This window comes from Falco punctatus (assembly GCF_963210335.1).
Source record: "Falco punctatus genome assembly, chromosome: 15".
Taxonomy (NCBI): Eukaryota; Metazoa; Chordata; class Aves; order Falconiformes; family Falconidae; genus Falco; species Falco punctatus.
In genome coordinates, this window is record NC_137595.1 from 20,117,499 (window position 1) to 20,144,668 (window position 27,170).

Sequence of the window (27,170 nt, forward strand, 5' to 3'; positions counted from 1 at the left end):
CCCAGGCCTAACAGCAGGGCGAGTCAGGGATTCACATCCTGGTGGAGAGAGCAGGGAATGGGAACACAGCAGTCAGGATAAAAACTGAGCTTCAATAAAATAAAGAGCATTTTAAGTAAATACTATAAATAGCACTCTGCCTGGGGGCTCCGGCTGGAAAGTGGTCTGAATCACACCATAAAACCTAGCAGGACCCCGAGACACCGCTGTTGGGCAGCCAGGGACAGGGCGAGCCCCCAGCCCTGGGGCTTGGCCTTCCTCAGGGTGAGGGACAGCAAGGAAGGCTACAAACAGTGGAGAGCACAGCGAGCTGGGAACTCGTGGGGGGAAAGTAGGGAGCAGTTGGGAAGTAAAAGGTAGGTGTGGGGGGAGAACTGTTCAGTGAAGAGCTGAGATACATTTTTCTTCTTGAGCAAGCTGAAAAATGTCATTTGGGGTCATCCCAAAACGATTTCTTTTATCTGAAACCAACTGTTTCATCTCAGAAATTACTGAACACATTTATTTTTTTGTTAAACTTTTATTTAAGTCACTTCACATTAAAAAATAAAGGAAGGTTGAAATGAAACATTGTCTAACTACTTCCCTGTCTTAATTTTTGGGAACCAAAACTCTTTGCTGAAGGTGGCCCAAGTGCATACGTAAATGCAGTCCCTCACAAAAAAAAAAAAAAATATTCATTTTTCCACAAGTTTTCATTAATTGTTAATAAATACTGCCCAGCAGTACAATGATGACCTGGTAACATTTGATCTTAAATTCCTGTATCTGTCTGAAAAGTAAATCCTCTTATCTCAAACATATCATCACATTTACCACCTATGTAAGAGAAAACCCAGCAGAGCTGGCTTTGCTTTCAGTGCATGGCAAGACGTACAAAAGGAGAAAGAGCCCACAGAGCAGCAGGCGCCCTGCCCTGCCCGGGCCCTCGTGCAGCAAGCCCCTTTCAAGCCGCTCCTGCCTTGGCTTCACCTAGGATTGCCTGGAAGCCAGAAGCCTCTGTACATCAGCACAGCCAGTCGTGGTTCCCAGGTTGGATCAGCTCCTGCTGCTGGGCAAATCCTGCCTGTTCCAACTACTTCCAACAATTAATAAATGCAGAGGTACAGACATTCTGCTTGGTCTCAGCATGCCTGAGCTCCCACAGCTACCAGCACTGGACTGCGACACCCTCAGGGCAATGCTGAGAGCATCAGAGCTCTATTTCCAGCTGGACCAGCACTGGTGTTCAAGGGCCCCTGTCTCCACAGCATGGGGACAAACTGGGAATGTCTTGAGCTGGGTCAAAAGGCCAAATATCGAGGCCTAAAAATCAGGAGTTTTATACACTCCACCCTGACTTCCTTCTTTGTCAGGCTGTACACAACAAAGAATTGCTGGTCAAGCTCCCACTGCCTCGCTGATGCTGGGGACAACCCTTACACAGATGCTGAAATGTGGCAGCAGCGCTGGGAGCTGAAGGCCAGGGCTGCAGGGCTCAAAGGACACAGCCAAGGGACCCCCGCTCTGGCTTGGAGGTGAGATGGCTTTGTGCCCTTGATGAGCTCAGGCAAGCACTGGGGCAGGGAGGCATAAGCCTCCGGTCTCCTGCCAGCTGCCTGCATTCGCAGAGGGAAAGCAGCCTGGCCGTGCTGGGTGCCACCTCTAAGAGGCATCTTCTTCAGGCTAAACACTGACCTAAATCAATCAGCTGGCCAAGCCAACCCCTCCTTACTGCACCCATCTCATACAGAACAGCTCCTGGAGAAAAGTCTGTCTGAAACAGGGGTCATACAACATGAGCTATGCTGCTGTGCCTCAGCGTGCTCTCCTGCACACGCAGTGTGGGGCTTTAACGGTGCTGGAATGCCAGTATGGTGCTTTCCACCTGTACGGTGAAGGTGTGTCAACAGGCTACAGTCACCCATCATGCCACACTGCTGAGAAGCAGCTACCACAGCATCAAATAGTATGTGAGGAGAAGCAAAGCAAACAGGTCTGTGTGCAGGGCTCAGACTGAGCTGCAGTTCCCTGTGTGGCTTGCCCAAGCTCCGGTCTGTATGAGAAAGTTCACACTTTTTTTTTTTAAACAAAAAGTTTACAGACATATCTGTGAGTAAGAAACTATGAAGCTATAAGTTTACAGAGAAGAATTACACTTGCCTGTGGGGCTGTCAACCACATGTAGTTCACATCTGACAAATGCTCTGCGTGCCAAATGGCTTGAGCCCAAGCTATTTAAAAAGAGAGCTGGATTTAGGTACTTGGTACATGCAACTATGCTGATGGCAGTATAATACCATTCATAGCCTTACATTCCATCTTCAACATGTCACACAAAGCACTTTCCCACCACAGCAATGATCCTTTTGGAGTACTGAGGAGACTTCAAAGCCATTTGTGAAAACTATCTCTATTGAGGGCCATTTTATAAATTATAAAAATTACACAAAATGGCTGATGCGGTTATGAGGTACACAGAAATCCAAATTTCCTGACTCTAAAAAAGGCAGAATAGTCATCCTTTAGCTTCACTTTCAAGACCAGAATTTGCAACCATATAAAATCCATTTCCAAGTCATCTAACAAGTGAGCCTCTTACACTGCCAGGATCACTGCACAGCTTGACAACGCAGAAATGTCTCCTGTGAGGAAACTCTGCCATCAGGCTATATGCAAAAATGAAAAGAAAGTTTGTACCGAAACCCTGCTTCGAAGGAAATAGAAACAATGTCTGTCCTCCATTATACCCAAGCTACACTTCATCAAAGATATCAGCTCTGTCAGCAAAAAAACAATGCAAAATTTTGAGAGTGAAGCCTGGTACCTGCCAGGGCACAGCTTCTTTGGTTTACAACCCATCATAATTGAGAGCGAATTTTTTCCTCTTTCAATCTGGTGCTACACATCACATCCAATGAAGCACAAGGAGTGTTGTACAATTTTTAGCATCATGTGGATTAAACAAAGCCTCTTTAGCAAGGAGGCTCCCATTACTCAATTTGGCCTCTGAGCAGAACCATAGTGGAATTGTGAAGCGCCCTTCCCTTAGCCAGAGATACTAGTTTGCCAGTCATCATCAGCCTGAGGTGAACAGAAGAATAAAAAAGTCAATCTGAGAGCCTTTCTGCAGGCAATGCTCTTATTTGCTGTGGTGTTCAAATCAGCACTGCAAGATCTGTCCTTCTATTTTAACATTCTGCCCTGGCATGCCTGGTCTTAAGGCTACGACCTATGACTGAACTCCTTGAATAATGACATTTTCACCAAGGAACAGAAACATCTGATCTGTTGCGATAACAATGAAACTCATCAAGAATTTTATATCCCTATATGGGGAAAAAAATTCCAATCAAAGCTTAAAAAAATCTCCCTCCCAAATACAGCCTGACAGTGAACAAGGACTGAAACATGCAAATCCACCTTGTGCTTGCCACGCCACCAACCTGCTGGTACATGACCATGGAGATGCAGCCGTTCCTGCCTGTCTCCCGTCCCACTGCTGAGAACAGATGATGGTGTGCTGGGAACCTGTGAGAACAGTCACACGTGCTTCCAGCTCATGTGCCGAAAGCTCCTGAAAGATGCTGCTGGAGAATACAGTTGTATCTTAATTAGCTTATCTGCTAATGCTTAGTTTGGCCCCTCTTCTACTGTATTTGCTGTATCATGAACATATATATGTGTATAACTATGCATTTTTCCCCTCTTTAAAAGCCTCTCTCCCTGTTATCATGGATAATGGGGAGAGTTAGAGGGCTTTTTCTTTTTAAAGTGATTATGATTATGCGCAACCTTTGCTCCCAAGTCATTCACACAGAAAGCACAGACAAGCCCCCCTGCTGTGAGGTGACAGCTCTGTCTGGCTCTGCGGGGCTTTGGTATTCATAGCTCCACGAGGTCATCGCTGGAAAAAACCTTGACGGTGATGTGACCTGGCACCTCGGTTGCTTCTCGGCTGCCTCTCCCTTGGAGCTGCAGAGTCTGCTGTTCTCTGGGGTCACTGGGTGAAGCTGCCAGCACCGCCTGTCCAAGGAACTGGTCACACAAGATGTTGCTGTTCCAGACCTAGAAACAAGGAAACAGAAATAAACCCAGCTGAAGCAGTGCTTCTTTCACACTGCAACTGAAAGGGTTGTGCTGGAGGAGGGTCATCCTCATTAACCAAAAAAAAAGCAGTGAGGAGGGGGCAAACATCTAAATTTAGCTAACTGTCTAGAAAGCATGTGGGAGATTCTGGATTTGCATGCTCATTTACATATGCTATGCAAATAAGGAGCTAAATAGAGCTTTTTGCTTTCTAGGTCACAGCCTGCCTAGAAGAGGAATAAAAATTACCTGTTTGAGCTCATCAACAGTAAAAATCTACATGCAATCAAAAGTGTCTGTGCCACTGACTGTTTGTGCTCATCTCTGCAGTGTCTTCAGTGCTTTTCCTCTGACTGTGTTAGAGCCAGGCCCGCACTGCTAGACCAAGGGACAGCAGTAGGTTTGGAGTCCTTGGACATGTCCTTTGTCACTACTCAGGATGCGCTTGGGCATATAGCAAGCAGCAACTGAAAAGATGTTAGCAGTGGGCTTTGCGGCTAGTCTCATATGCCAGTCTTTGGTCTGTCAAGTTCATTAGTATCTAATTTTCAGTTACCCTGGAAAAGTCAAAGTGTTCGAGCTGCAGCGCAGGGAGATGGAGTGAGGTCCCATGTGCAAAGCAAATCTTTACTAAGGATTAAGCAATCCTGCACATGCCAAGAACACAGAGCATGTTCCATCAGCTATTGTACCCGTTCCCTCTAATCTGTAACTGCAGTCTGTGGGTTGGGGGATAACACCGTTATCATCCTCCTCCTATTTATAATATTTGTAGAATATACCTATTAGTTCCAAAGGGTACTATGGCACAGGGTTACTATGCACCAGTACTGCATTAGGCAGTGGAAAGTCAGAAATGTATCTCTTCTTGCAATACAGTGCTATAAAGCTATTTCAATTTCTGGCACTTACAAGAACAGTGAATTGATTCACAGATTCACTGAATGATCTCCCCACACTGATGAAAGACAATATAGTCCTTAGAATTTCTCTAATACTGAACAACTGCGTGTATCAAACTGAAACGCTGGTCTACTCTCCCTACGTTTTCCTGGACCGCCTCATCTAAATACCAAGCTCTAAATACCTCCAGTTAGTGCTCAGGTAACAGTGTGGTCTAGTTCCCACAGGACTAGAATTCAAGGTAAAAAACTTCTTAATAGCAACCTTAGCTTTGGTTTTATTTCAAACACTGCCTCTGAACAACACTCGATTTTTCTTTGTCTCTGTTTTGTCAGGTACCACATGAGACAAAACATAATTCTGTAGATTCCTTCCAGTCCTTGGAATGAAATATGCCTTCTGATTCCTAGGTGTCAGCAGTTGCTGTTTTATGGAAGAGACCTAAACTAGAGACTCAGCAGAGCAGCTGAATAGCTCCGGGCATAGCCCAGTAAGGGGAGCGGAGGTTCTCACATTCCACGCTGGGTATCAGTCATACGAAGGAACAGTTGGCAGACATCAAGCGCAGTGATGCTGCTGTGCTCCCCTACCGGCCTTTAGCAGCCCACCCCAAGTGGCTTGTCTCACCTGGACAATGATAGGGCTGTCTATGTTCTTTCTGTAGAAGATCACTTGTGTGTCGAAGATGGGACTGGTCGTATCATGTTGCACAGGGGAGCGCATGCTTTGGTTCTCACACTTGATAAGCACATAGGGATCCGCTCCTAAAACACAACCAGCAGCACAGCTCTTAGAACACAAAATGGCAGCTGAGACCTGCCCAGAAACCCAGCAGAAGCAACCCCCTCCTGTGCACGGCAGCACCACTCTTACTGAGCACAGGAACAGGGCAGAGAACATGTCACATCCACTGCCAGCTGCCCATCACCAGCAGAGATCAAATACCTCAACCTTGGTACAGCTGGATGCTCAGAGCTGGAAACCAAGCACCATGTGCTGTGGAAGCAGCTCACTCCTAGACTGGGACTGCAGTCTTTCCACATTCCCTTGCTGTGTATCCTCCTGGCTCATCTAACAGAAGGTCTTCAAAGTGACTCTTTAAGCTCCCCGACACTGCTCTAGATGTGAGAGCCAAAACGCACCTGTGCCTGTGCAATCTGATATGTAGTTCTTGGTGCCTGGGTCAAAAAACCCCCGAAGGTAAAGACTGTTCATCATCCATAATTCCTACAGAGAGCAACAACCAGAACTGCCCAGAACTGCTCTTAGATCACTGAACGCACATCTCAGTGCCCACCTTTACACTGCCTAGGTTGAAAGTGCTGTTTACTGCATTCTGATACAAGTATTAGTGTTAGGAGGTAGTTTTCAAGAAGCAGTTTCTCTTCCAGAAAGTAAAATACTGTCAAAATGCAAAAATATTTTTCAGGAGTGCACTGGTTGCAACAAAGTTTTCTGTGAGCAACTGTCAAAGAAAATCCTCCCCAGTTTTCATTTCATTCTCATGAACCTGAGACAATGTCTTTGGTTTTATCATTTTGATCCATGTAATTTTAAAGTTTATGTTACCACATGTGTGTATCTATTATAGGTCCTAGTTAATGTTTTAGATTACACTTTAATCATATGTAACCCACTGAGATTATTTAACATTCCAGAAACGCTTTGTTTTTACACTGAACATTTTTACTTTGTTACAAATGTTGCTATTTTCTTTCCATTCCAACAGGGAGCAAGGGCCGATTTGGAAATACCTGCCTTTATCCTCAAATAGAACAGACTGTTTGACTTATTAACACATAATTAAACAAAAGCACTACCTTTTTTTTTTTTTTGTATTTCAACACAACTGTTTCTGTCCATTCTCATCATTAATGACAGCGTACTTGTTTTTGCACACCTTGCTACTTTTTAGATAGGGATTTTAAATAAACCCACTGAATATGTGTAAGTCAGACTTGTGATCATTTCTTACGCACATTTCATCACCACCTACTTGCAAATGGAATGACAGCCATAAAGCAGCATCACTTTAAGGCAGCTTTCATTTTTTAAGAATTCATATCCAGGATGATATTCCTCAAACATGTCACTCCTTTATAAGGACAGATACCAACATGTCACACAAACAAACCATCAAACAGCTACATCCAGAACAGAAGGAGCTACTTCCACTTAGGAGAAAGAAACAGATTTTTCCGTGTGCTACACCATGGTTACACCTGGCCAAACATGCGACAGGCCTGTCACCCTGACAGCATCTCACACTTTCTATAGCAGGTAGCAGTGCATTGGCTTTTCTGATAGGCAATTACTTTCTGTGTCACTGGATGTGTGGATTTAGCTCTGGGGCACGGGGCGGCACCATGCTGTGTAATCAGTGATAGAAAAGCTCCCCTCTTTGCAAAAAGATTTGGAAAATGGATCTGAATAAATGGGGTCTTGCATGAAATGGTGTCAACTACTTTGGCCAAAGGCAAAGAGCAAAGCAACATCTGATCATTAACAGTAATTAAGAGATAAAGGGCATAAGAAGGGGTGGGGAAAGGGCACAGAGCTCAGAGGGGTAACAGGCGTATCTGCTGGACCAGGGAGCTGTTAATGAAGGGACCTGCTAAGTGAAAGGAAAAGGAAACCTAACATTTGAAAGAAACAAATTCAAATTCTGAGAAAGAGCTAGAATAAAAAAGAGGGACATGAAAGGCACCTGCACAGCACGACCTCATGATGGCATTGCTGAATGGTCAGTTAGATGAGGAGGCCTGGCTCCAATTCCAGAACAAAAGAAAGAAATGGGAGAGCTGCACGTGTGGAATGAGACAAGGATCATTCTCAGCTACAGCTGGCCCAGTTCTTTGCAGCTCTGGGCCTGATTTATTTACAGTACAAAGAGAATGCAGAAAGGGCTGCTAATGTGGAAAAGCAACATTCTAGTATTCACCATGAGCTGGGAATGAAAGCAACTGGAGCTGCTACTCTGGCAACTGGAAGTGGAAGGAGGACTGGGTTCAGTTCTCAGGCGCATGTATGACTCAAGTTATGCCCCAAACAGCACCCTGTGTATAAACACCTGTTCCATCTCAGTCCTGTGGCCGTGCTGTTGTGGGCATTAGGAAGTCACACAAAAGAATAGCACAAAGGAAAAATCTGCAATCTGTAAAAACCAGAAACACTTAGACAGTAATGACATTTCTAAGGCTTAAAGAAACCAATGCACAGCAGTCCAAGGCTAACTTTTTTTTTTTCTTTTGAGAATTAGACTAAGAATCTAGCACCCACATCCTTCAGCACTGTACTAAAACAAAAGCTTTCTAGAAAAAATTCTTGAGAAAATGTTCTCAGAGACATTCCCACTCTTCTTCAGCTAGACCACTCTTAGTGGTATACGGAAGGTTATGACAAACTCAGTCACTGGAAAAAGGCATGGGCCAAAAAGAGCAGACACAGTGCTGACACACAAGCACTGCCTTGGGAATTAAAACAGGTTGTTTTGCCTTTTGCAGCTGAGCCTTTGCTCATGTGATACCTCTTAACTTCTCTTGCAATACAGATAATAAGTGGGAGTCTTCCCACTGGCATCAGTAAATCCTCCCCACACCTCTGCTCTGTTTTCTCTCCGCTTCCCTTCTCACGCTTTGACTGGGTATTTACCAGCTGCTTTTTGCCCTCTCCTTCCTTCTATTTCTCAGACTGCTCCCAAGGCAACTGCCTTTAAAGGTACCAGATACTCTGCTTACCAGGTATGTCACGTACCAGGGATCACAATGCCTGATTTAGAAAACAAGCGGTGAAAGCCCATTAAACATGCAGATTCAACATGGAATTTCAGTGGGAAAACTTAAAAATGCAAAAGATATTTGTTCTCAAAGATAAGCTCTTGGGAAAAGCATGTGACAGACAGTAGTGTGAGCAATTTTTAAAACAGACTTGGGAACGAGAGACAACATCTCCAAGCACACAGCGCTTCCCCATCTTCTTGCAAAACTGCCACTGCACTTGCTTCACACATAGTTGGATCAACTTCAGAATAAGCTAACTTGGAGAGAGGTACTTCCAAGAGAAGCAGCCTATATGCATTCAGAATTGAACCTGGGCAGTGAAGTTCACCCACTATTCTTGACAACAGCAAAGCACCATTATTTTTTTCCAGACAAGACAATGGATCAAAGACAGCAGCAAGGAGGAGCTTTCTAATAAGCATTTAAAATAGAGATTAAACAAACTTCTTCTGGCAGGCAGCAGGATTTTGATGACAACAAGCTCATGAACCAGGCCAAGTGTGCACTTGCTGTGCAGTCTTCATTCTCTTCCAGTGTTGCTGAAGTAGTTGCTCAGAAATTTGTGCTAAGCACAACTCTTGGATGACAGCGATAGGCTTATGTGAAGAATGGTGCATTCAAGTCTAAAATCTCTCTATCCTAGTTATAAATAAATAAATAAATAAAAAGGTATCTCTGTTCAGGCTGCTGAACAACAGCATCCTTCAGTGTCAGAGTATAGAGACATCCTGATGTTTTCAGGAGTTTGTCACAGAGATGTAATGCCGTGCCTCAGTTCTCAGAAGCTTCAGAATGAATCATAACCTCCTTTATCATAAAGCTTTGTCTTCTCTCTGTGCTCAGGGATGATAGCGACAAACCAGGCGGGTGGCTGGACGAGGCAGAATACAGCTGCCAGATGACAGAGACTGAGCATAAGAAAAGAAGCAGCTTGAGAGCTGAGACGCTGCAGATCAGAAGGTGATGAAGTCAGGAAACCCTTGTGAAATGCAGCGGGGCTAATCAGACGCAGCAGCTCACATAGAAACAAGTTGCCAACAACCTCCACACCAGAAAATGAGTAACCTTTGTGTGAGGTCCTCTTAGCAGCAGGCAAACACAACCACTTAATCTACCTATTTTCTACTTGAATAAACGTATAGACTGCGCCTAACCTGAAAGGAAACCTCTACTTGTCACTCCCAATGGCAATTGCTGTGTGGTCTCTTCCCTTATCTCACAGTATTCATTAGACAGGATGCTGCTGCTGACTTTTAAATCTAGTTCACATCAGGAAAGGCTTCCAGAGCAGCACGTAAGGCGGCTATCTCAGTAACTGCCCCTGTGACTTTGAGGTCTACGCTCACTTCTGAGAAAGCTGGTCTTTTTCAAACACCTGGCTGCTATTTCTCCTTGAGTGAGAGAAGCATGGGAGAAGGTCCCGATGTGGAGCCAGAGAATCCAGAAAGGAGATCAGAGCCGACAAGGAGTTGCATTCTTTCGTAGCAGTATTGAGAAGCAATCTTAGACTATGGGATATTTAGTGTCCCTGGAGACATTACTTTCTAGTGTAAATTTACAATCCAGCCAGTGTGCTTCAAGGAATTTCTATATCCACCCTTTTAACCTAACAAAAGAAACCCAAGATGCGAGAAACATGTACCATACCCAGCTTTTTATGTTACCAGAAATGGACTTTAGTACCAATCAAGAACTTTGCTAAATTTCCCAGCAAGGTGCCTTTCGGAGGCAGAGTGCCAGTTATGGATGTTATCCTGGTCATTGCACAGTTTGATTTTATTGTGTAGCACAAATGACAGCAGTGCATATTTGGCTTCATGGGTTTTTCTTATTTACACACTCTCCCTACTTCATTTGTCTGAAGCTGCTGTAAGATATAGCATTCTGCAAGACAATCTATGAATGTACTCTGTGAGTCAGAGATCCTTATAGGAAAAAAAAAAGGCTAATAAAGATTCAAACAGGGATTCACAGCAGTATTCAAGATAATGGGGATGCTACTGAAGTGAAGTAACTCAGCTCTCCTTCAGTGCCCCCTGAGCAGATGTGATTTGGAACTACAGGCTGAAAAGAGACAAAGGCTTCTACTGAAAGCTTTATGTTGGTATAAAAGGAAAATATTTAACTTTTTTCGTGAAGTTTTATTCAAAGTCAAACAATAAGATTCATCTAGGTTTTGTTCTCATATTTTTGATGAATTTAAAAATGGCACATTGTTTCACACAGAGAAACGGAAACACTTCAGAAAAAAATTGACAATGATAGATTGATTATTTTTTTTAACACTTGATGAATTCAGTACTAATTCAAAAATAGTATCACTTGACCCAATTATGTGGGTTTTCAGCAGATAAAATAATCAAGCAGTTTTGCTGTGAGTTCAGTTCCAATAGACATTCTTCCCACAATAGGCTACCCTTTTCCATTCTGTCAGGGTAATCATCAGCCCAACACTGGCTGCTGAAATCAAAGTGGAAAAAGATGCTTCAACTCAACCTGACCATGCATGGTAGTACTGAGTCCTAAAGGTATTTGAGCTATGCTGTAGTTAGAGTATCTATTACACATCGGTTGTAAGTCCTGTTTGTGTATTCCTGAGGGTGTGTGTCACCAAATCCCATGATGCTCTCTGAGCTGAAGCCTGGTCTTTAGCATCTGCAGGCGATTGTTTTTTAATGACCTTGTCAAGGCTGTAACTGTGCTAAGGATTGTGAAATGCTAAGGGTGGAGAATCAGCGTTTATTGCTTTACTGTAGGGAATTTTGGCAAAAATGTTTAAGGAATTTTGAAAGCAAAGGAAAAAAAAAAAAAGAAACACCACCCTTAAAAATTAAAATGTCCACAGGGCAAGGACAAGAACATACCACTTCTTTTCAATGCACACTGCTCTACTATTCTTGTCACATATAGCCCCATCAGTCTCACCCATCCATCCTGCCTTGCTGAGCACGTGGAGCCATACTGCTTGTCTGACTGAGGTGTTTGTGGTTCCTGTTTTTCAAGAAAAAGTAGCAAGAAAAATGAACGGAATCAGTTTTCTGTATCTCTTCCCTCCAGCATTCCTGCCCCCTGCAGAGACAACCAGACTTAACAAAAAGTGGTTTTCGCGGTGAAAAGTACATTCAGTCACCACTCAGTGGGTGCCAGGAGTAACTATGAAAAGGGGACTGGAATAGAACTGTAGCCAGCTGGTAAGAGAAATTTTACAGCTGCTTTGTGAGACTGAAGATGAACTGTACTACAGGTCTAAGTCTAATGCCTTCTCTACCACAAGAAGTTAATGCAACCGAGCTCCACATCTTAATCTGAAGAGTTATTTGGAGCAAACACAGCAGATGTTTCAGGAACCTCTTTAGCATCCTGTTCCAATTGCAGTATCAATGTAATATCTTTGTTCTTTTGCTTTCTCCTTACCGACCACTCAGTACTGGATGTGTCTACCTTTTACTGGTGTACTGGTCATGGAAAATGAAGGCCGACAGACTGACAGTGGAAGCAGAAAATGAGGAAGCAAAGACAACTGGACAAGTCTCCTAATTAACTGTCAAGATCAGGTGCCAGAAAGACATTTTAGTGTCCTTCAGGACACTTCCATTGACATGTAGATACACAGTTCTGTACAAGTCATTTAACCTCTCCCTGTCCTGGTTTACCCAGCTGAAAATGGTTGTTTGAAAACCATAATTTCCTCTCTCAAGTGCTATTAAGATTGTGGTAACGAATAGCAAAGTGCTCTGAAGGCCACGAATGACATTGCTGAGGTAAGTGTAATATACTACATGAGTCTGTGCAAATCAACTCTCTCTCTCTCTGGATATTTTCCATTTAGAAAACACATAACCCTGAAAGGTTAATTTCTTGCTAATCCCCACAAAATGCTTCTCAGGAGGGTCTGGCTACTATTGCCCTTCTCGGCCAGCATAGATGACACATAAATCTTGCCATTTTGCATCATCTTATTCATCTGATCTCTCCTTTTCAGCAGATTTTATGAGCTGCAAAAATCTTCAGTTTGTTTGGATAATTTCTGACTGCTTACATATCAACACAGATCATCTTTAGAGGACTGAAGAAGCCCCTTCCACTCTTCCAGGCTCGCTTTACACTTACCACCCGATCTGTCTTGCTTCTGTAAACCCTCTGCAGAGTGAATTTTGATTTGGGTGACTCTGCGTGGATAGCCGCAAAGAAGACTCCAACATGTCATTTTAGGCTTATCTGCCTTCAGCTCCCTGGAAAATCATGGGAAAAGCAACTGAAGAAACAAATGTCAAGCAATCTTTTCAGAACATGAGATTTGTACTCTCCCTCATCTACCATTTTGGAACTTTGTGGCACAGAAATGACAGACTTAAGAAATAAAAGCAAAGCAAAGCAAAGCAAATTTGGGTAATCTTTCACATGGCTGCAAAAGTGGTGGGAAAAAAAATGTGAATCATGGAAAACAGTATCAAAGCAAGAAAAAAGTTCAGTGGGCCTGATTTCACAAAATAGTACCTCTGCCCTTGCAGCCAACCAGTGGTTTCAAAGGAGATGGTCAAACAAAGAAACAATGACAGCTGCAACTGCGAGCACCAGTGCTCAGTGTTCCACAACCTAGAAGTGGAGGCAATTACAAAAGCCAAACTAAAAGGTCAAAAGACCCAAATTGAATTGTCCACTAGATTCCTAAGTGAAAATATCCTGACCATGCACAAACCCCAGTAAGCCATCTGGAGGTTCTTGGAGGTGACCCTGACCATCTCAAGGGCCTGGTTCTGGAGCAATATAAGCTCGTGAGTCAGGGATACTTGAGGGCAACCAGGCAACCATTTCCAAGGAGGTGCAGCCAATGTGGACAAGGAAAGATCTCATGTAGCTGTGAGTGCAGCTTACCTGAGTTTTGATGGCACATCTGTGAAGAGCCTGAGGATGAACTTGGTAACAATGCCAGGATGATACGTAGTTGGGATAAGGATATAGCGGCCTTGCTTAAGGATCCTCTTCAAGAATACAGTGCGTGTGTTGATGTAGAGAGATGTGGCCACTCTCTCCTGCACAGTGAGCTGGTGTAGTCTGTAGCTTCTGTTATCCTCCACCTACAGCCACGGAGCAATATAGGGATTAAAGCAAGGAGGGATATCAGAGCTAACAGGCAGGATTTTCCCTGCATATCCTCAGCTTTCACAGGCAGAAAAGAAAATGCGCAATAAAAGGCAAATGGTTTTTCACCCACTGAAGCTGTGGCAGAGATAGTCCTAATGGGCAACCCAGTGCTCCAAGTGCTAGCCCACACAGGCTTCCAAGCAGTGCTGTTCTGCATCAGTACAAACACGTATTCCCCTGAGTGGAGGTGAAAGTCTGGGAGCAGCACAGACGTGTATCCACTAACAGCGACATAACGTGACTGCACAGTCTGGAATACTTTCAGAGAAGCACGCGCAGTCCAGGGACTCCACCCGCTGAGCTATACTGCCACCTGAGATGAGAATGAGATTCATATGCTTTCTTTCTCTAGCATGTAGAGAGAGCGTTCCAGTCTTACATAGCAGGCTCTCAATCCAGATGCACACAGCTGTATTTGCATTGCCCTTTCCTGAATACAAAAGCCACAGAATAACCATTTATGTCTTGTTCTAAGCCTTGAAGCTGTGCTTAACTATTCACATCCTCTTCAGGGAACTGGTATTTGCCACAGCACAGTTAAAATATAAACCTATTTCTTAAGTAGCTCCTGGGAGCAAAGACAGCCCTACGTTTTTTTCTGGTAGTTCTCTTTTGTCTTCAGATAATTTAGGCCATGGTCTTCCAAAGGCCTTTAGTCCTGATATGAGCCTGGTGGGCTAGACCACTTCTGAAACAGAAAAATTATTGAACAGATAAAGCCTTGATACTTTTCTGAAGGTGTGATTTTCTTTTCCAAGCCCTGGTAAATTATGTTACTTTCTGTAACTACATCTTTCAATATATGTGGTTAACAGGTGATTGTCAAATAAAGATATGTGACGAAGATGTCAGCAGCTCTGACTGTAAGTAAGTAAAAAACTTACTATTTTTTAGGGTGGGACCACAGACTCAGTGTAGTCCCACTAGCTATGGCAACAGATGATAAAATCATCCTGATCCTCAGTGAAGAAGTAGATGCATAGCAGTTTCTCTTGCTTTCCTCCTCCTTTCAGTTTGTGTGTTTTCATTTTTATCAATTTTCCCTAGGAGTGCAATTAAATTACTGATTGGGATCCCTTTGGTTCCTTTTTGATTTTTCTCTCACTTACTCCAGCCTCCAAAAACATTCTTGACCCTTTTTTCTAAGTGGCAAAGGAAAAACTGCAGACTTTTCAAACTCATTCACTTGGCTGTATTTGCTGATGAAATGGAGGCAGGACCCTCCAGTGAGGAGAAAAAAATCTCTCCATGTTTCAAGCATTAATACTTTTTTTACTTTCTCTTCAAAGCTTGGGGTAGGAAAAGCACTTAAAATTCTTTTGCAATAGGGAAAAATTACTTATGTTCCTTTTGTTCGAAACAGTTTGAATTGAACTAAATTAAATTGAGTTTAACTAGTCTGTCTAATGTCAGCTGTGGTGACTGCGTGCAGTACACACGCAAAGCCCATGTTGAGAGGAGAGCCAGGCCCCACCACGTTAATCATACCTCGATCTGCCCAGATCTCACTGCCAGCACGCAGCAGGACTGCTGCACAAACTCTGCACCAGGAGTGCAGATGGCTGCCTACCTTTAATATTTCAAAGCCAATTGGGATGCTATCTCCTTTCCCTTCTTTCTTGTATTTGCGGCGATCCTCCTGTTGTAATGAGATCAACACTTTGTCCTCAGTCTTCTTAACATCAAAGACATACTAGTAGAAGAGAGAAGAGGGTAAGTGGTTAGAAATCCCTTAGGATATTGAGGATAGAGCCATCACCAAGGAAATACATGCATGCATACAAAGGAGGCAAAAGAAAATACATTTGGGGGTGGGAGGAGGAGAGCTATCCACCTAACAGATATTCACAGCTGAAAATTAATGCTAATAATAAGGATCTTTAAACCTTATTTTCTTTTTCAGGTAATTCATACAAAGGCAGTGTGAGACAGTAGTACGAAATAACTGCTGAGACAGCAGAAGAGAACATCTACTCTGAAAGCAAAAGACAAAAATAAAGTTTTATTTAGATAAATATAAATTCGGAGTGAGATAAAAAAGGTGGACAGACAAGATGGGATCTTGATAATTTTTGATACTTCTTTTGACTTGAATATCTAAACAGGGCCTGTACATTTCAAACATCTTTATATAAGACCTGCAAATGAAGGAATCTTCCAAATCTTAGTTAAAAAACCCCAAAACCCTACAACTTTTTTCTGCACCTACAATTTCTATTTAATATAAGAGTGACAGGACCACTAATTTTGGACTTCCTCAGTTTTCCTGAAAGTCTTAGGAATACCCAGTCAAAGGGGTGGAGAAGGACACATGCATTTTTAACATGCAAACCTTTTACCCAAACTGTTCAAAGTAAACTTGAATCAACTTGAGTTTAAGACCAATCAAAGGAATCTATTTCAAGCTTAGGCAGCAGTTCCCACCTCAATAAATCAAACTTGAATTGCTTACATTATTAAGTATCAGTACCAGACCAGCTAAGTATGTACCCTTTCAGTAGACAAAAAAGGCCAGATAGGTGTTTCTTTGTACGACAAAGAATTAAATGCTCAAATTTGTTTACTATTAGAGTCCTTTAAGTTTTGCTTCTTTCATGCATACAGAGGGCAAATCTGAGTCATCAGAACCAGTGCAGGGGAAGAGGGTGTTATTTATACCAAGTTTAGACAGATGCTCTATTCTTCCATCCTCAAACACCTTTGTGAAGCAAACAAATAAAAGCATAAAACTGCAGTGGTGCACAGCTGGGTACCATGTGCACGTTCTGATTTAAGCTGAAATTCTCTGACAGCACGGAGAGGAATATCATCATTGGTTCAATTTGCCCCTCCCTTTTCCTCCAAGAGCTGCTAAAAAGCAAATCCTCATTAAGCTTTGCTCTAGGTAGATACTGAGATTGCCTTGGTTACTGTGGTGGAACGATCCCCTGTAATGACTTCGCATCCCTCTGTGGTTAGAGCTGTGCAGAATAAGGCACCATCCCATTTCTCATCCCTGACCCTGGGCTGTCTCAGGCAGTGTCACACCCACATGGAGGAAACACCAACGTCTAGCAGAGTTGGCTGAAGCACAGCAGTACTGGAAAGAAAATCAATACCTTCCCAAGCCTCTGGGCTTCATTAGTTGTTCACAGTATTTACAGTCCAAATTAGCCTCCTACAGAACTACTGCTTGGTAGGCTGGGCTGGCTCGTTTTTGGCGGAAATTCTATGCTGCTTTGTACTCTTATTTGTTTGCTATATCAACGTTGCAGCAGAGAAAGCACAGGACCCTGCAGAGAGTCCTAGGGATTGTAAAGAGCCTCTGCAAAAAGAATCTAAAAAGCAAGATATAAACATGCAGCAACACCTAGTAAGGCACATTTTAATTCTTGTCCCTGTTGAACCATACGCAGTGTTACCTTGTCAGATAGCCTAGAGTGTTCCACGGCAAATAGAAGCGTGGAAAGGGACCTGTGAGAGTGCGAGATAGCTCTCTTGGACTGATGAGAGGTGTGCAACTGTGATGATCTTTAATCAGATGACATTTCAGATGTCCTAACGGGTAACAATCTGAAAATCAGCAGGTGGCTATAGGAATACATTTTACTTGGCTTAAATTCCCTTATCTAAAGGGACTGGAAGTGTCACAATCCCTCTTTGTACAGATAAACTTCACAGGAGGCCTCAGTGCAGGCATTTCACTCAGGGACAACAGGCAGAGATTATCTCTAGATTACAGCAGTATGTGCTACAGTAATTTATGACAGCCCTAAGATAACATAAATGTGTTCCAGCACTGCTATTAAGAGCCTTTTAATCAACTACCCTACAGATAACACTGGAATAAAAAGAACACATTCAACTGTAATGTGTATGTTTTGCTCTCTGTGGCAGCTAAACACTTACATACGAGACCCAGACAAGTGCTTGGAATATATCCAGAATCATACAGGGGAATATCAGAATAAAATCACCCTCTGGAAATGAGGCACTGACAGAAGACAGAGAGTGAGGAACTGCTTGTTGCACTTCTCCCATATCCTGCTATCAAAATTGAGGGATGCAGATGGAAATCTCCCATACAAGTGCAGAGAAGCAGACACAGGAACATCTTTAATTAAAGTATGTGGTGAATTACAAAAGAACAGAAAGGTCAATTTTCAAAGTAATAACTAAAGCAGTAAATGCCCAGATCTCATTGACAGTAATGGAAGTTTTACGTCTGAATTTGCGCACACCGGGATGAAAACATACAACACTGAGACAGGCAGGAAGGTGAGAAATGGAGTAAGAATGGATGAACAGATAAACTGAATAGCTTGAAAGTTATCGAGTTGGATGAGGCAAGGAAAATTCCGTAACACTGGTGAGAGAGCAAGCTTGGGGAAGAGACTAGATACTTTCAGAATCTTAGACTAATGCAAAGGGATACTAACTAAATACAGTGGACCAAATCCTCAGGCTGTTTAAGGGTGTTAAGTGAACGGAGTTCTGTCATTAGAAAACCAGACTTGCTGCCCTTCTACCACTGGGAAACTGAAAGAAGTCCAGGCAGAACTTCACTAATCCTGGTGTGTCTGACTCACCAGCCCCAAACATGATCAGTCCTAGACAAATATCTGAACTCTTCTGAGAGATTTCACAGACATCACTGAAACATGCAGCGAATCAGCATACTCCCAGAGGACAGACCACCAGCAATGAGATTTCTGACAAGTTCTCACTGCCAACTCCCAAACAGGGTGGATACTTCAGAAAGCCTAGCTAAAGTGGATACACTTCAACACCTCACAAAATGCAGGGATTCCCACCTGGGGATTCTGAAGGAAGGTCTCTCTGTTATCAAAGCATCCACCAGAGCGATTTAGCAGGGGCTCTGAATTCCTTGCCCAAGCCCCATGCATCATTTTCTTCTCCCAGGTCTTGTGGAGACTGAAGTAGGAGGTATTCACAATCCGGCAGATGTCCACATCAGTGAAATTCTTACACCAGTCCTCAAATGTCATCCTGTTCCATGGAACACCAGGAAAAGTAATGGTTTATTTTAAAAAAAGTATCCTATGCAATAGTATATTTATAAAATAAAAATACCTATGTAAAGAGCCAAAACAACACACAAAATCTTCCAGTAATTTAAGAGAAGGTTCTTGCTCAACTGTCCAGCGGACAAACTGATTCACTGGAAAGCTCTACATGTGGAAATACCTGGAAGCCACAATCACACTATGACTAAAGGACAGGTTGCATCTACCGAGCTGGATCTGATTTTGCACAGAAGATATATCCTGCAACCAAATCACTATCCACTCCTCATTATCATGGTCCTTGTTGTTACATCTGTCCCTAAGCATGACTCAAACCTCTCTACTCTGAACATAGATTTCATTTAGCACCATCTCAGTGCTATAACCTGGGCCTGCTAAAGCGACAGACTGGATTGCAGAGCAGTTAAAACACATTAATCTCTAACAGCTTGGTATCTCTGAACTACCATCATGTCCTGGCTTATTAATGGCCCACAACCGAGCCCCACAGCTGGCTTCCAGTTGCCAGTTCTGACAAAGCCAAGCAAACAGAAGGCTTTTCATGCTAAGCCCTACCAGCACACTTGATTCAATACGGATGATCTACTGAAGAAGTTGCCTTGGTGTATCTAAGCTTTAAGTAGAATCCAAATCACTAGAGTTCTAGAGAATCTGTAGCGAACTAACGTTTCTTGTGCCCATGGTGGAAAGCACTGACAAATATCAAAATTCTTTGGCTGCAACTGTATTTACAGATACCTCAGCCATGGTTGACCTAGAAATGCTACAGACAGGCACAGTAGTCAGTAAACAGGATTGACAGTGTGTTCAATATTTGGCATTCTGTGATGTAAACCAGCACATGTGTTGTCTTGGATTCTGAGAAAATTTCCTAAATATAGATAATAGGGTTTGAGGATATTTGAAACTTATATTTACTAAGAGCTACTAATTTTGTTCTACTAGTTTTTAATCCATTTTTTCTGTTCTTCTCTGTCATCCCTTGGGCGTTTAAAAGAAACAGACCTTGTGCCAGGACTGCATAATCTTATCCATTTGGGGAGTTGTTTTCAAAGTTGTTAAACGGCAGAATTCGTGGCAATTACTCAGTGTAGCTAGTATCTCCAAACCCTTCACATGGTTCCCACTCACCAGAACTCTCCATCATTTTCAAGAGTGAGTCCCAAGCTCTTACGTTCTGAACTGCTGACTTTCTTCCACTCCTCAGAACTAAAAGGGCGTGGGGAAACAAGAAAGATCATTAATAACTTAAATTAAATACTCTCCCCTTGGAAAAAAAAAACTTGCAAGCAAAATTCTTCCATGGTCCCTTGTTATAAAGGTAACACTGGAGTACTGAAAGGATAGATGATATTCAGGAAGAAAATGTGGGGCTTACAGGAGGAGTTTTAAAACATTAATTGATTTGAAAGCTACTAAAAAAGAGAGAGATGAATGGGCAATTGGCACAACTAGAGCAGAACCTTATTGATTTCCTTTGTCACCACCCTCCCTTAAACAGCTGGTTTGGAAGGTCATATGAGATTGACTGCATTCCCTGAAGGCCCTTCAAAAGAAACCTGGTTTTCCTCCTCAGGAGCTTTATTGAACACTTCACTTAGACCAGAGTATTCTGTCTTTCAATCTCTTTAAATAAAACAGGCCTGAGGTCTGAGATTTCCCTAGAGAGCCTTTGAGCAGAAACTGTTGCAGCAGGAGCCTAGTGTCCAGTTTCCACAGTAACACTACATCACATAGACACTTCATGGCCTGCATTAGCATATAACTTACCTGCTCCTGCTCCGTGCTCTGCATTGCTCCCTGGAGGCACCTGCCTCTTTCCACTGACTGCAGGGGAGCACAGTGTTCTAAATGCAAGCAGGCTGATGCTTAAAGCAGACAACATGATAGAAGACAGCATAAGCCCCTTCCCTAATGTGTTACATTAGATAGAGCCACAATTCCTTTCCAAAAGTACTTAAGAGGATAAAGTTGAAGGCGGTTGGCAGGAGGGAAGAGAGGTTGCTTGCCATAACAGACAATCTCTTAACCTATTTGGAAATTCTTAATTTAATTCTGTTAGGCCAAAACCCATGGCCAACCTCAGAGCCCTCAGTGCTTCTACCAGAATGAGTGGCAGCTATGCCATGACAAGAACTAGTGGAGAACCACAAACAGCTGAAGTTAAACAAGACACAGTAGCTCTTCTGCACTTTCTTCATATTCTACCTGGTTCAAGCCCTTTGAAACCAATACATTTTTGCAAGCTAAAGTATGGAAGATAAGAACTTAATATGCTGCTGTTAAGAACACTGCACCACTAAACGCTAACAGTGGCTGGTAAGCAGTGTTGAACTGTAACATACTAGTTAAACATTTTCCATGTGCAAATTGCCAGTGATGGAATGCAAATGCATCCCCTCCAGCAATCATTTCTGTCTCTGTAGAGGTGCCTGTTAAGCTCATGGCCCACATTAAAATTCATTAGAAAATAATTCAAGAAATCATGAATGTGGCAATTTCACAGCATTTTTCACTGGTCACTTAAATTATCTAAGAATAAAAGACATACTATCCCCAGCAGCTAGGAATTACAGATGAGAAACTGAGTCACAAGCAAACTCGGTGAAGCTGGGAACAAACCTCATGTTTTTGACTCATCACCTTAATTGTAGGCTATTTTCCTACTTTCCAGTGTTCCAGAACAATGATGTACACAGTAGACTAAGGCCCAGGAAGCCATAACCTCCTGGCTCCTCCAGGATGTGCTCATTTGCTCAGAGAATGCTGTACTTGGGAAGAAATGGCACAACAGTTCAGCCACCTCCGAGTATTGCAGACTGACGTTGTGTGTCAACAGTGTTTAACCATGCATCTAACGTCCAGTGGCCCTAATTACGGTTTCATTCCTTTCGACACTGGATTTACAGCACTTACTTGTCACTCCAGGCACCGTTCCACTCCCTTTTTCCCCAGGGATTTCTCAACCTGATCATGAACAGCTTTTCTGCCTTAAAAGAGAATATGAGCCTTTCTCCAAGGCGCAGCTTCCGAACTGCAGTCACTGAGTAGGCATGGCCGATGACAAGACCCATCTCTGTCTCCACTTCACTGGGACCTCCAGAGGAAACCTTTAGCACCAAGAATGACATTTGAAAAAAAAAAAAAAAGAAAGAAAAAAAGAAAAAGTTGCATTATTGAGGGACCTGACAGCTACATGTTCATACATTCCCTTTCCAAGTGGTTTGACTATACAGGAAAACTACTGGGACTCAAAACCAGTAGCTCACTAGTCTGGTCTTTTGCATGACAGTGCCAGACGAGTCCTAGCAGACAGAAGTCCAGAGCATAGCAGAATACTGCCTGCTACAGACAGTCCGTCTCCTCCTGGCCTCAGAGACTTAAAGACTGGGCTGATGGACAACCTTCCAAAATCTTGTCACCTTCACAAAATGGTTCTTCTGAATATTGAGGGCCTTCTGGATATTGATGACTGTGCTTCGACATAGCGTTCTCTGGTGGTGTCCTCAACTGGACACTTTGTAGGGCCTAAGGATTTAGCCAGTGAGTCCCATACCTTTTTCTGTATTGGGGTAAATTTGATACCCAGGAAGAAGTACTGGCAGTGGGTAAAAATAGAGGGCACAGGCAGGAAAACTTCCTAGCCATTTGTCAAACCTGTCCTGTACCTCGCTCATGACCTGGCAGGCCTCTCTTACACGGCAAGTGGCAGATCTGTTGGCTTTTTTAGGAACTGGGTTTGCTTGTCGTAAACTTTACGCAAGAAGCCTAGTTTCCAGCAGTGATCAGACAGCAAACTGTCCTGCTGGATGACCCAGGCCTGATCAGATGCTGATCTAAAAATACATAAAAATTGTCAAGCTCCGAAAAAGACCACCATTTCATTTACTTAATCCAGATCAAAATCTCCTAAGTACATCTAAAACCAGAAAAGCAGTATCATATAAAGATGCTGGAGTTGCTTTGAACGACTGGCCCTTTACAAAGCCAGTACAATGCTACTTCTCAGCAACACATACCAGGCAGGACAGTGGGAAAGGTAAAGCTGTGCCATTGGTACAACCCTTCTACTGAGCCAGAAACAATCAAAATGCTCATGCCTCTGGATTCCTCACACCTCACCAGAGCCAGCACCGGCATCTTTGCACTGAGCCATATTCAGAATCTCACCTATATTGGCCTATAACCCATTCGGCCTTAAGACACTCACTCCCTTGGACAGCAAGGAAGGAAGATATGACTCAGGGCATATCCTCGCATGTAAACTTGTAATAACCTAATTAAGAGCTCAATGATCAAGTGAGCCTTTGCTCCGGTGGAGAGAGATGGACTTACTAGAGTTACAAAATGCACATAGCACTTTCTCAGATATTTTTACCCATTTCAAAATTTCTCTGGTCTAGACAGACAGGTCTTCTCCTAAGGCAAATGTTGCACTAATACAACAGTGTTCAGTCCCCAAAGATAAGAAATAAGAAAAAAAATGAGAAAAAAAAAGGAAAATATTAATATGTATCAAATTGGAACTGACAGATGGTCTGGCAACTATGAGACTCACCAAGACCTCTTTGCCTTTCACTGACAACAGCTCCTAAAGAATCAGCTCATGTGTTACACCAAGACTGACTGACATCTCCAATGGGTTTGGGCTTTCTCCAATGAAACACTTTCACTTGCATTTTTCACAACTAAAAAGCAAACAAGAGACCTTGACAGCACCAAGTCTGTAACCTCTCCTGCTGCCTTTATTAACCCCCAGGCTTTTCTTACTGCTAGGATGCCTTTCCCACCTCGTTCTGAAGGTATTTATTTACTTATTTATTTATTTTAGATACTTAAACATGTACTGTCTGTTCAAATTCCTAAATGGTGAAGCTCAGGACTATTTTTTAATCCAAGGAAAACGATGAAGTGTTTGTAAGTCAGCAATGAAGCCACTTGAGTATTAAACACTCTGTATCTAGCAAGCTTCGTTCTAGGTATAATACATCTATCAAAAAGCAGTAAATGCAGACAAGTCAAGCCAAACCAATAGGAACAGCTTCTGTGTAAACAATGTTTAGAAGCATCTGCATTTGACTGGCAGAAATACAGTGCCAGGAAGAAGTGAAAGTGTTACAACTGTCTCATTAATTGCTTTTTAAAATACAACTCCCTGTACTTCGCCTATCTCCTCACCAGATCCACGTCAAGAAACTGAACTGTCTTAGCCTTTGGGAGCAACTTATCACCCCAGAAACAATGTTTACAACAATACACACCAGGAAGTCTGGTCTGCCAGTCTGGTCTGAACAAATCAGACAGAATTATTTCTAAATAAAAATTCAGAGCTTTTGAAAAAGGTAAAACAAACACTGAAGACCTAGAAGAATTTGTTTGAGCCACTGCCTGATGTTGCTGGGAGTGACAGTTCAGGACTTCTGTTCTATCCCAGCTGAGTTCTAAGGTTCAAATTCATCTCTCAGAAGGTACCACATGCTCCTCTTCAGTACCATGGCACCGGTGCAGGGCAGTACATGGCCAGAGGCCAGCTAAACAGATAGTGTTCTCAGGCATCTCCAAACACGGCTGATTTTCTGTTCCAGGTAACTCTGCAACTACCATGACACTTGCAAGAATTTCTGCATGAACAAAAACGTGGGGGCCCACCAGTTCACCGTGGATTTAGCACTTACACTACAGCTATGAAGTAGTTAAGTGCTACAGTAATATGATCTTTGTTTCACAGACAGGGTAATTAAAGCAAAGTGCTTAAGTGATTTAACTAAATCCAGGTAAGATTAGCCTTAGCTAAGGCCTTAAATTGGAAGCAGAGGGCACGGGAATAAGATGCTGAAGTGCACCTAGATGCCAATCCTGCAACCTCTAGAGAACAATCTCTTTCCTGCAGGCTGCACTTTAAAAATCATTTAAAAGCAATCTCCTAGGAAATATTCAGGTGCAATGGCAGTTTGTTAGCCCTCCACGTGCAGTAACAGCTTCAGACAAGGTGAGAATTTCAGTGCTATCCAGCCATGGCCTGACATCGCAGACTGACAGGAGGTGAGTTAAGCCTGGCTGTCACTGGTTTCCCTCCTTCGGCGAGGGGCTGTGCAAGGTCTTGTTTGCCTGTGGTTTGTGAAGCTGCAGCTCATTTGCCTTCTAGCACCTCGAATGGAGAGAGGTAAAGCTTCCACAGAAGGCAATCCTGCATCATCCTTGGGGAAGCCATCCCCTCTCTAATACTAAGGGAACTTCAGGGTCATGGCCTCCTCAAGTAGGCACCTGAGCTAGCTGTCTCACATCAGCCAGCGTAGGCAAGTTTTGCTGTCTAGTTCTAATGTGGAGTCTTATTGACAAACAGTAATACCCGAATAACCAGTGAGCTCGGCCTTGCAGCTCAGCTCCACTCAAGTGTCACACTGAGGAGATGACTCCATCACCACAACTAAAGTCAGGAAGTCTCAGCAGCCCAGTGCCAGCAGAACTGTTTTCTGTAAACAGACTTCCCTAAGAAATAAAGAAACTGAACGCTGCCATCTGGTCTGTAAATTAGGGCATTCTAGGTGGATTAACCTCGGGCCAATACACAACTATGACCATTCAGAAAGAATAGCGTTTCAGATCCAAAGTTAAGCGGCAGCACGAATGGCCTTGCGGTTTTGTGATTGTATTTAGTGGCTCATGGAATGCTGTACTTGGCTGACAACACTGCCAGCTTGCTAGCTTTTTCCATATGAAGCTTTTCCAAAGCATACAAATAAAGGACATGCTCAATATACTTATACTAATAATGGTATTTTTTCCAGATTTTTTTTCATTGAAATTAACTTAAAATCCAGCTCTCTATACATACCGCAATATAACAGCTGATCAACCCGCCTCTTTTATGCACTTTCAGCAAGTCTTCAAACAGCTTCATTTGCTCAGAAATAATCTCACCATATTTGCCCTGTACCAAATCAATAGATTCTGCCACGGCTCCAGTGAAATCCACAATTGCATCTGCAGCACTGCCTCCATCTAGGGCTTCATAAGATCCAGCCAGCCTGGAGGAAACACAGAACATTCTCAGTTATCAAGTGGCTGTTAGAAGTGCTCTAATTTGGCTTGAACGTAGACAATATATTTGTGTCTCACCAAGGAAAAACCAAAACAGAACAGCAGATTGCAAATAAACCTTTGCTGGGTTTCTAGGAAAGGAATGTAATAATCCTTAAGGATTTGGCCTGCTGAAGTAGAGTACATTGCACTCATTCCCCTCCTCTGTGCAGATTTAAAGGAGTTTTCAATCTTTTTTAGGTTCTCTGCTAGTAGCAAATCTAAAATCTATGGAAAGTAAGATAGAGTTGAAAGACAAACAAACGGATAGAAGGGACAGTGCTGAGGACTAAAAGGACAATGAACTAGCTCATACTTTGCATAAGCTTTCTCCAGTAATGCACACCAGAATTCATTTTTTACGTTGGAATGGCAGTAGATCAACTTCCCATCCACTGTTGGCAGCAGATCGTCAATGACCACCTCTGTCCATTCTCCAAAGCACCAGAAACGGAAACGGAAAATCCCAGCATACTTCTCTGGGTTTTTAGGGTCCCATTCTTGTTCGTTAAAGTCTGGAATCACCTGAGAAACCACAGAAGGGAAAGTTCACCAAATGCAGTGTGTTAAGATTCTTTCAGAGGGCAGACTGCCCTGGAGCATGCACCATGCTGGTATTCAGCTTTATGAGCAGTTGACATTACACAGATGAAGCAGTGGAAAAAAAGAGGGTGAATTTGGTACAAAGCCAAACATAGTCCCACTTCAAAAAATCTTTTAGGAAAGTAAAATTCAAGTTGACCTGCAGAGAAAGACAAATGGAACCTATTGCACTCTCTGGCTTTGTTATATCTCTTTGGTGCTTAATGGGACTGTGGAGTGGGGAGATCTCATAAGATGAAAAATAAACTTCCAAAGAAAGGGAAAATTTGAATCCACAAAAATTCACCACTCATGAGAGGTACATTAATCCTAGAGGGAAAACCACTGGCAGGGAAACAACCAAGGTTTATTAGCTTTATTTCCTGCACCAAACACACCTACCTGCTGCCAGAGGGTCTTCCTCAGAGCCAAGCAGGAGCATGCAGCCACAAACCAGCAGTTCCCCAGGGTGCCCTGGTGTAAGTCGTGGGAGCTGATTCCATTCACAAACAGGCGGGGGTCTTCACAGAGGTCCTAACAAAGCAAACCAGAGATTACTGAGGACTCCACTCCAGAAATGATCACA

General features: G+C 42.9%; 1 protein-coding gene across 4 annotated transcripts in view; it reads right to left on the reverse strand.

Annotated features, from left to right (window-relative positions):
* CAPN6 (calpain 6) overlaps positions 1-27,170 on the reverse strand; it is an 81,619-nt gene that overhangs the window by 11,788 nt on the left and 42,661 nt on the right. For 3 of the 4 annotated variants that reach the window (XR_013923868.1, XR_013923869.1, XR_013923870.1), the window contains exons 4-14: positions 26,987-27,118; positions 26,319-26,527; positions 25,758-25,950; positions 21,839-22,032; positions 20,054-20,131; positions 18,689-18,884; positions 15,466-15,588; positions 13,626-13,828; positions 12,861-12,982; positions 5,599-5,735; positions 3,426-4,047 (exon numbers count right to left, since the gene is read on the reverse strand). Coding sequence is in view for 1 of the 4 variants with exons in the window: in XM_080365909.1 (XP_080222035.1) it covers positions 3,865-4,047; positions 5,599-5,735; positions 12,861-12,982; positions 13,626-13,828; positions 15,466-15,588; positions 18,689-18,884; positions 20,054-20,131; positions 21,839-22,032; positions 25,758-25,950; positions 26,319-26,527; positions 26,987-27,118 (1,770 nt within the window). In the remaining 3 variants the exon portion in view is untranslated. Of the gene's footprint in view, positions 1-2,072; positions 4,048-5,598; positions 5,736-12,860; positions 12,983-13,625; positions 13,829-15,465; positions 15,589-18,688; positions 18,885-20,053; positions 20,132-21,838; positions 22,033-25,757; positions 25,951-26,318; positions 26,528-26,986; positions 27,119-27,170 lie in introns of those variants that run through there. The other variant, XM_080365909.1, reaches the window with a different exon arrangement.